We start from the raw sequence: 11,143 nt of genomic DNA, 5'->3' as shown, positions 1-11,143 counted from the left end.
CAGTTAAGTTTATAGTTTATAATAAATTTTTTTTTATATATTCAAATGTATTTACATTATATATTTTGAATTAGATTTATTTAGATGTTTATTTAATTGATATTATTTATTAATGAATATTAATTACATTATAGTTTTTAAATTAACTTAAGTTTATTAATTAGTAGTTATAATATAGATACTGATTGAATTAGTACTGAGTTAATATAGAATGTGTCTAAAAGTTGTTTTATTTAAATAAAGATTTGACTCCAACGTAACCATATTTTTTTATATATATGAAATAAATTAATTTGTATAAGATTATTGTAGAATATACAGTAAATAGTAGTTATATGAATTATTTTAATTTATAGAGTTTTGAGTATAATTTATCGTAGTTAATTCTAAATTTTAGTTTTATAGTGAAAGATATTATAGTGTATAGTGATTCTATTCTCTATTAGTCACTTTATTCTCGTTATCTATTAAAGCTAAAATATATTCGTAGTTTTCATTGATAAATGTATATTTTGATCTGTTTGTTCTATTTCTGTTAATAACGTCATTCCCCGAACTTCTTATAAATGCTTACAAAGACGCTTTCCATTTTGAAATTTTAGTTAATGACACACTGTTCGAGAGATAAGTAAACTTTTTTATTTAAGAAATATTATTGTATTCTATATAACTATTGATTGTTAAATTTGAATTTATAATTTTTTATTTGTTAATGATGATTTAGATATGTACATTTATTTAATTATTATTAGTATATAATTATTATATCTGAACATAAATTTTAAGATATTAGTCACTTTGTGTTATAGATCCTAAAATGTTTTTGATAATAGTGATGATAATAGTAATAATAAGTATTTTATAAAGATTGGTTATACGTTTTTAATTTGAATTTTTCAATTCTTAAATTGTATTTCATAAATATTTTCTATAGATATCTATAATATTTATGTAAGTAACAATGGACTAATTTATTTTTGGTTATATGTTTATACGCTTATTGATAGAAAAAATTTTAGATTTTTAATTACTATATTTGTTGATTATAATTTAAATACTTATTTTTATGTATTTATTATTTTAGAATTATTATATGCGAACTAAAATCTAAAAATATTAATTGTGATTATTTTGTTAAATAATTTGGTAATTAAATATTGGAGTATAACTGAGTTAAAGATATTCGATAGTTTATTAATGTTTTTTTAAGCTAAATTATATCTTCACAGATAAATACATATTTCTATCTATTTACTCTTTTTTTAAACTTAAATATTAAATATTTAACATAATAAATGTGTTGTAGGAAATAATCCTAATGTTTTAAGTTTTAATTTTAGTTAACAGAGTTTTTTCTATAAGAAAAATTTTATTTATTTTAAAAATAAATATTGCTTAACTCTATTTGCTTATTTATTTAACTATTATTGTTAACCTGAAGATTGACTATAATTTTAAATTGAACTTATTTCAATTAAATTTAAATTTAATTGTAGCCATGAAACGTATATATTTTTTTTTTACTTATTATATATTGATTATTCATTTTTATACTTTTTGAGATCTAGTTATATGTTTTATAAAAATATATTTTATTTGTTATTTATGTTTTGGTTTATGTCTATCACATAATAGTTGCATAATAGTGGTTTTATCTCTAATTTATATTTTATATATTTATATTGTGAAATTTGATTTAATACTAAATTGAATTTTTCCATGTAAGTTTGGAGTTATACTCCCTAATATTATTATTATTATTATATATATAATATATATATATATATATATATACATACATACATACATACATACATATACATACATATATATATATGTATATATACACACATACATATATAGATACATACATACATACATACATGCATATTCATATATATATATACATACTTATAAATAAGGGCAATTAAATTTTCCCCCGGAAAATTTAATTCTCACTACATATTTATTTTTTCTATTTTTTCTTATCTCTCCCTTTTCTTCTCTTTAGTTCAATCTATTTACTTAACGTCTTCACAATATCTTACCCTATTAAAAAATAATGTCCCTCACAACCCCTAACTTTTCTTAATATATTTTTTAAATGATTACATAATGTCTCTCAAAAGCCATAACCATCTATTTTTCAAATCCCTAAGAGTTTTTTCAAGCATGTCTTGACTAGCTAATACCTTCCCCTATTACTTCCTTGACATCCTCTCTTCCTTTTCTAACAACTTAATGTTTACAATACTTGTATACTTAACATATGAATATGTGGTCCTCATGTATCTTTTTGAAAAAAAATTTTATCAATGGCCAACATATTAAAAAATACCTTTAAAGGTTAAATTTATAAACAACTTATAAATAAGGGCAAACGAAACAATTTTTAATGCCAAATATGCCGAAATTGGACATATTGTCCATGACCATATAATTTTTCACAATACGCATGCTACTCAAAAAAGGTCGACAGAAATTTCTAAAAGATTCCATTATTACCAAGCGGAAAGTGTGGTCAATGCGACATGGAAAGATGGCTTATCTGGAAAAGCAGCTTAGACCCAACTACATGTCTAAACTCAAGGACAGAACTTTTCGGATCATGCCCATATGTTACCAAATTTTTGTTATGTTTTTGGTCCCCGCAAGACTACAGACAGAACTTGCTTTCTATATTATGTCCACAAATAAGTTTTTTATCTCATTATACCTTTTATTTTTTCATATATTTTTATATTTTTACACATAATAATTTTTTCTGTACTCTACCTTCCATCCTGCATATTTTCTTGTGCCTATATAGATGTGTATATGGATTCATTTGTACGCGTGTGTGAATATGTACGAGTGGGTGGGTATGTATGTCTATAGATGTGTGCGGGCATAAGAATACATATATATATATAGACCTTTTTACTCAGTATTTTTACAATTTTTTCGTTTTTTTGGCATATGTATATCCTTTTTTGTGCATGCGTGTGTGTGTATGCATATATAAACATGTGTGGGTATGGGCATGTGTGGGTATGGGCATGTGTGTATATGAACGTGGTTTACTCTTTGTATACTTCCTTATGCTTTTTTCTGTATTGTTTCCCTTAACCATGTCTTTTCTTGTGCTTGTGCATATGTAGTCGTATGTATGAACTTTTACGGTGCGCGCGTGTGTGTATAAGTTCGTGTGTATATATATGCATATACATTTGGCGGAAAATGCGAGTGAAGATGTGTACGTTTTGATAGTGATGTATACGTACGCACGTCGGTGCGCGAGTGCACATGTGTGCATATGAGCAGGCATGCTTACGTGTTTACTATGAACTTTTAACCTTATTTTAATTAGCGGTCATTGAAATAGTGTTTATATAAGTAGCAGACTTATAACACAGTAATTTCCCTTTGTATAACGGTCTTTTTTCATAGCATTTTTCAGATGGCCAGATAACCAAAGAGATGGTGTTGTGGATTTCCACCTCAGTATCCGAAACTCAGAATTTTATCTTGGCTATTGAATAATTGTCACATATTATTTTACAGATATATATATCAGGATATTATTGTTAATAATTTACAATAATATCAGTGGCTAGCATGCATAAAAGAACCATAAAGGCAAAATTAATAATGAAGGGTTTTACTTGTAGCACTAGCATGCTAAAAATAGCAGTCAAAACAATTCAAAATCATAGTTTTTCACTTGTACACAAGGGCAAAATTGAGGGAACGAGCAGTAAAATTTTAAGATCCCCATACCATAGACAAAAAGAATCGAAAATGAAAATCAGACACACTCATATCACAGTGATTTCGAACTTTGTGAATGATCACTTTGTTCTCGTCAGTGAGTAATACTGGCCCAGGGCCAAAACCATGCCCATCTAAGGTGAGGACCATGTACTGCAACAGCTTGGGATTCAAGAGCCCACAGCTATTTAACACCTTGCCAAAGCATCTGAGGGATCTCCATGGAGAGGTGGTAGATATTTTCACACATACACGCAGAGACACACATATTCACCTCATCCTAACCCCCAAATCATTGATGCTTGAAGGAGAGCCAAAAAAATTTCTGCTAAAACGGACAGGTCAGTAAACAACCTCGCCACTACATTAATGTAAATCTTAATGTAAATTTTTTTGAATTCATAATATTCTGTACTGAACTTTTTTGATAATTCCTCCTGGAAATTACCTTGAGATGTATAATATATTTGTTTTAATCTTTTCTGCCCATTTTTTCGATGAGCTTGTTAGACCTCTTTATATTCTCATCATACTGTTGTAATTTTTATGTCCTTAACATGACCCTGTTACCAAAGACTGTATATATACATGTGATGTAGCAATTTGCAACAACCAATAATTAACACAACCAAACTTCCATATGTTACTTTTGACAATCTTTTTCCAAAGAGTGAAACCGGTTAAGTAAATAAACATCTTTTAAATTGCATTTTCAAACCTTCTTTCGTATATATATATATACATACATATATATATATAGATATATAGACATACACATATATACATGCATATACATATGTATATGTGTGTGTCTATATATGTATATATATGTGTCAGGTCACTTTGAGTGCTACTGGTAACATGTAATCCAGTACAACCTGTTGCATGGTCGGGTTGTCGGCGACTAAACCGGCAACCCCACTAAGCTTGCTTGGTGAGGAGGGTGTTTATTGGACACCCTGCGGGATGAAAAACAAAGCCCGTTAAAGGGCAGAGGAACTCTTGAGAGTCAACGGCCATCCAATAAATGTCTTAAGGCTGTATCATGCGCGGGGACATAGAAATAATTGGACTAAATACCCGATCGCGCGGTTAAGCCATTGGGAGTGAAGGACTCCTAGCCTTTGTTAGGGCATCCTTCTAGGAGAAGGTAACTCAGGTAACTGGGATAACTCCAACATAAAACCTGCAGCTCAGTGGTTACCGATGATGTTGACTTGTTCTTCTTTTTGGATTATGGCTGCTGTTGCTTAGTGAGTGGGATTGAATCAGTGCACAGCCTTTCCTCACTTTAAAAAAAATCTTCTTGCACAGGCATTGCATAATAACAACATTGATTAAGCTTCATGCAATGGGCATACTCGATAACGAGGGGGCAGCCACCATATATATATATATATATATATATATATATATATATACACATATACATCATCATCATCATCATCGTTTAATGTCCACTTTCCATGCTGGCATGAGTTGAACGGTTTGACTGAGGGCTGGTGAGCCAGAAGGCTGCACCAGGTTTCAATCTGATCTGGCAAAGTTTCCACAGCTGGATGCCCTTCCTAATGCTAACCACTCTGAGAGTGTAGTGGGTGCTTTTATGTGCCACCGGCACAAGAGCCAGTCAAGCATTACTGGCATCGGCCATGCTCAAATGGTGCTTTTTACATGCCACTTGCACAGGAGCCAGTCAGGTGACGCTGGCAATGATCATGCTTGAATGGTGCTTTTTATGTGCCACTAGCATGGGAGCCAGTCAGCAACCCTAGCAATGATCATGCTTGAATGGTGCTTTTAATATTCCACTGGCACGAGTGCCAATCAGGCAGTCCTGTCATTGGCCACAATAACAATTTTACTTGCCTCAACAGGTCTTTGCAAACATAGTTTATTGTCTCATGATTGAAGAGTAATCTTAAATGGGCTAGTTATATAGCACTGGCATAGGCCATTGTTATGGTCTCACTTGGCTTGCTGAGTCTTCTCAAGCACAACATATCTCCATAGGTCTTGGCCACTTGTCATTGCCTTGGTGATGCCTAATGTTCAAAGGTTGTGCTTCAGCTCTTCATCACATGTCTTCCTGGGTCTACCTCTTCCACAGGTTCCCTCAGCTGCTAGGGTGTGATACTTTTTCACACAGCTGTCCTCATCCATTCATAACACATAATCATACCAGTGCAGTCATCTCTCTTGCACACCACATCTAATGCTTCTTAAGTCCATACACACACACACACACATATATCGGCAGCAAAAATATTCAGAAGTGAATATTTATATAGATATTAATATTGTTATTATTGAAGGCATTACAAATAGTTGATAATAACAACAATATCAATATAGGTGGTTGCAGGCCTAAATCTGCATTATATAGCTATAGAATTAAAATTATAGTAATCATAAGGACATTAAAGTGTCTACTCTCTAGAAATGAGAGTTAAAACCCTTATTTGGACTGCCAAAAAATTTTACACTGAAAATAACAGATTTAACAGTATATGAGCAAGCAGACTGAAAAAATCTCTCACATACCTATATAGCATAAAGTTATATATTTAATGGAATAGGTATATATGTGGACCAGTTTCTGGTTTGATACAAAAATCTTACCTTCTTCAACATATCTTAACCCTTTGAAACACCTTCCCAAACCACCATGTTAAAATCTGCTGGTGTCAATAATAATAACAATATTAATATTTATATAAATACTCACTTCTGAATATTTTTGCTGCTAATTAGTAATTTTCACATTGAAGCTGTCTACAGTTTGGTGATAAGCAATTTAGGATGCCAACAGATTTCAAAGAGTGTTTCAAAGGGTTAAGATGTGCTGAAGAAGGTAATATTTTTTTTATTAAACCAGAAACTGGTCCACATATATACCTATTCCATTAAATATCTAGCTTTATGCTATATAGGTATGTGAGAGATTTTTTCGATCTGCTTGTTCATATACTTTTGAATCTGTTATTTTCAGTGTAAAATTTTTTGGTGGTTCAAATGAGAGTTTTAACACTAATTTCTAGTGGGTAGAGACTTTAATGTGTCTTCATGATTAATACATACATATATATATATATATATATATATATATATATATACATATATATATACATACATACATACATATAGATACACATACATATATAAATATCTCTATATCTATAAACAGCAAAATGTTTGTGCATCTGTGTGTCCTTTATTCAAATCCACACTTATTCCTGTAAAAGGCTCGCATTTTCTATAGGCTTTCAAAACTGTCTGAGGGTGGTTCTGAAGATCTTTTCATTTCTCCAGTCACCCCAGAAAGCCATTAAAATAATGAATAAACCGACAGCTTATGCCCATAAGTTATGGGCATATCCATTCAATGAATCTATTTAGGAAGGGCTTTACTTTTATGCTTTCGGTTGATTTAAGTTATCCAGTGAGAGCCCAGGATGTTTTATTCAAGTAGGATTTAAAATTTGGCTTACAGCCGTTCCCAGTAGTCACTAAAGGTACATTACTGACAGGTTTACTCAATTGCTCCATTGATCAACAGAGCACTGGATTATGGCTATTGTTTGGGGAAGGTGAGAGGAGAAGATGGGATTGTTCAAGTAGAATAGAGGACAGGGGAAAACAGGTTACAAAGAGGTGGAAGAAAGTAAGAGAATGATACAGGAGTCATTTACTAGAAGTAGGAGTATTATATTGCCAACTTTGGAAGAAGGACACTAAAACATCAGTGTTTGTAGTCAGGTCAGAACTGATTACTATATTAGCATTGTATATAGGTTGGATATTCTCCAGCCATTGCATTGAAATTTGGTATGGGATTTTCGTGTTCCTAGTCAGTCTATGACAGTAATGTTTACATTTTAATCTGGCATAGTTGGGGAATAAAGTTAGAAAGTGAAGGAATACTATTTTGGGCCATATTGTAGAGGTCATGAATGGTCTTTTTATCAGGATGTATATACTGATAGATTTAGAGATGTTGTGACAAGTGGGATGATGTCGAGTTTTTGAAAATTAGATGTAGATTCAGGTTAACCTTATTATTAAGGTTTTAAAATTTAAACTTGTAAAAGAGTTATGGATTAAAATATTAACTTGAGTTAAAGCTTCTAAAATTAGCATTAAAATAAACTAAGATATAGAGTCTGGGTAGACTCATTTTCTTTTTGTGCCTTATAATGTAACACACTCACTGGTAAGATATAGAGGATTAGAGTAAATTTGTAGAGTAATGTGTTATTCCAAAACAATTATGATGAGGTATCAATATCAACATCAATAATATTTATAAAATAACAAGAAGATAAACTTCCAAATTAATGACAGAAATAACAATACTAATCACCATGGAGTAATAATAAAACAATAAGAAGAATAATAAGGAGGTAATGGAAGTAAAAATTAAAGTAAAAATTAAATTCCATTCACAAAAATGTTTGGTTCAGAATATGTTTGTTCTGACACAGAAGATGGAAGTAAAGATTACTTTGGTTTTTCCCAAACTAATTGTGAGTCTGAAATGTACACATGCAGTGGAAAATCTGTCCATCAAAAGTTGCATATCCCCCTCTGAATGTGCCAACAAATCATCATCATCAGCATAAGATAATTCTCTAACAAGTATTTTGAAAATCTTTGCTTTGCAGTTAAACTGGGACAAATTAAAAATAATGTCCAAAAATCTGATTCCAATTCCTCTGTTGCAATCCTTGAAAGTATACCAAAGCAATGTAGTAAAATAAATAGAGAAAAGGTCAGGTGTAGGAATATCTTTCTGTTTGATACCGTTGTTCACCAAAAATTCATAAGAAATCTCACCATTAAAGACTACCTGAGCTTTCATGTTTCTGTGTAGTTCCTTAAAGATGCTCACAAAATGTGTGGGGCAACCAAATTTACACAAAACAATCCACAGTGCCTCTCTATTTACCATGTCAAATACCTTAGTTAAATCAATGAAGAACTGGTATAGTGGCATTTGTTCCTCCAAGCATTTCTCTTGAATCTGCTCCCATAGAAAATACCATGTCCGTTGTTCCTCACTCAGATCTGGAACCACAGTGTTCTTCAGGAATCACATGTGGGCACACATTCTCAATGAGACAATCTAACATGATCCTTGAAAGTATCTTCCCAGTATGTGCCAGGACAGTTATCCCTCTAGAATTACCACACACTGCTTTTGGGGCCTTACCCATGTATACAGAGATTAGAATGCCATTTATCCATTCTTGTGGCACAGAATATTCATTCCAAACTCGAGTTATCATGCTATGAATTTCAGATGAACTATGATCCCCACCTGCTTTCAGAATTTCAACTGGAATACCATTCAATCCAGGAGCTTTACCTGATCTCAGTTTACATAATGCCAGATTTACTTCTTCAATGGGAGGTATATCATTCATGTGTTGCACTATCTCTCTTTGCAGAATGTTGTTTATGATATCCATGTTCACTATAGATGGATTGTGGAAAAGATCTGAAAGTGTTCTCTTATCTATTCATTATTCCAGGAGGATCTTTAATAATCTCATTTTCATATTTTGACTTCAAGGGAACATGTGAACTGCAGTCCAAAAACTTGCCACAATAAACTATAGAAACTTTTAATGTCTTTCCTGTCATAGGCCAACTGTACTTCCTCAGACAAATTTCTCCACCAAGTGTCTTTAAACCTCCTGAGTTCTTTTTGCAAGTCTACTTTCTGAGATTTGTACAACTTTTCTAGTTGCACTTTGTTCTTAACTTTTGGGTCAAGAAGCTTTTCATAGGTGGACCTCTTTGTTGCTAAAAGCTCATTTATATATCATTGGAATCAAACCAGTCTCGGTGCTCTCTCCTCTTAAAACCTAACACCTCGTATCTCATTTTATATATTCCATCTCGGAACGATTACCATGAGCCTTCAAAATGAACACAGCTGCATCTCTTCCGAAATAACTGCAAAACTTGTGTTTGTTTTAGCTGCTCTACATCAATTTTCTTTGGTATTCATATACCTGCACTACCAATTTTCTTGCAGGCCCTGAACTTGAACTTGGCCCTAACCATTTTGTGATCAGTATCACAATCAGCACCTTGCAATACTCTGAGACTGCACAAATCTTGTAAGTCAGCTTTCTGAGTTAACACAAAGTCAACCATGTGACCTTGCTTGATCTTGGGTGAATTCAGGTAACTTTATGTTTCATCCTAAAATGAAAGAAAGTATTCCCAACAACGAATCCTAGCTCAGAATACATTTGTAGCAGATGCAGCCCATTGATGTTCATCTTTCCTATTCTGTAACACCCAAATACATTCCAAGCACCATAGTCTCTACCAACATGTGCATTAATGTCACCAAGCACAACCAACTTCTCATTCAAAGGGACTGACAGAATACTTCTAAGTCCCTAATAAATTGCATGGATGTTTTTCTCACTAGCTGAAAGTGTAGGAGCATAAATAGAGAAAACAGTTACAAAACGTCCACAAAAAAAAGGGGATCCGGAGTTTCATTATACATTTATTTATGCTTTGTTTTGTTCTAAGTCTTTTAGAAAATCACTTCTAATTGCAAACCCAACACCACCTTCCCTTTTCTCTCCCTTTGGCTTCCCAACCCAGAATAATGTGAAACTTGCTGCTCTTTCAAACAAGATTATTTTCATCTGAACATCTTGTTTCAGAAAGATCTGCAACATCAACATTAAGACACCTTAGCTCCTTAGTTACTATCTGCTCGATCTAAAAGAGTTCTCACATTCCAACAGGCCAGGTTAAGAGAAACCTTATTCCTTGCATACTTGTTATCATTGTTTATATCAATTTTTTGTTCATTCTTACTAAATTGAACCACCATTAGCTGCAGTAAACTAACCAGCAAAGAGAGGACAGACAATTTTTAGTGCGCCTTTTCTAGCACCTTCCTAGTATATTCAGGTGAGCAGTGTTCTCCTTAAAAGGGCTGCTCAGACACAGGATTCTCCACCGAAATATTTCCTGTCCATGAAAACATGTTAGTGATGTTAAGATAAGAATCCTGCCACCTTATGTGCAGATTTGTAACTGTATGCTTCCAAACAGTCAAGTCTGCATGTGTTGCCACGCCTCTATCACCATAAGACTTTTGAAAAGTGATTATTGTACGATGATGGTGTTTTATCAGAGACATCTTACTTCATTAGATTTCAGTGACAAACACTTTTGCCACTCTCTGAGTCAAAACAGTAGGTTCTAGTGACAAAAAAAGCAAGATGACTAGTACAAAGTTGACTGCAGGTTTTATATCAGAGTGCCTTCACTTAGGCTTTTCCTCAGAAGGAGACTGCAAGCCAGCAGTGGTAAGTCAACTTGAATTCAGACCTTTATTCTCCTATAATGGTTGTCC

At 32.5% G+C, this 11,143-nt stretch overlaps 1 protein-coding gene across 1 annotated transcript; it reads right to left on the bottom strand.

Moving 5' to 3' along the window:
- Window positions 1–8,807: 8,807 nt before the first annotated feature.
- On the bottom strand, window positions 8,808–9,221 carry LOC118765245. The gene has a single exon (XM_036506993.1). The coding sequence runs from the start codon at window positions 9,219–9,221 to the stop codon at window positions 8,808–8,810; it is 414 nt and encodes a 137-aa protein (XP_036362886.1).
- Between the last annotated feature and the right edge of the window lie 1,922 nt (window positions 9,222–11,143).

This window comes from Octopus sinensis, linkage group LG11, assembly GCF_006345805.1.
Source record: "Octopus sinensis linkage group LG11, ASM634580v1, whole genome shotgun sequence".
Lineage (NCBI taxonomy): Eukaryota > Metazoa > Mollusca > Cephalopoda > Octopoda > Octopodidae > Octopus > Octopus sinensis.
This window is presented reverse-complemented; position numbering and strand designations above follow the sequence as displayed.

Excerpts from the sequence above, each read along its gene's own strand:
- LOC118765245 (XM_036506993.1), bottom strand. The coding sequence starts at position 9,221 with ATGGATATCATAAACAACATTCTGCAAAGAGAGATAGTGCAACACATG.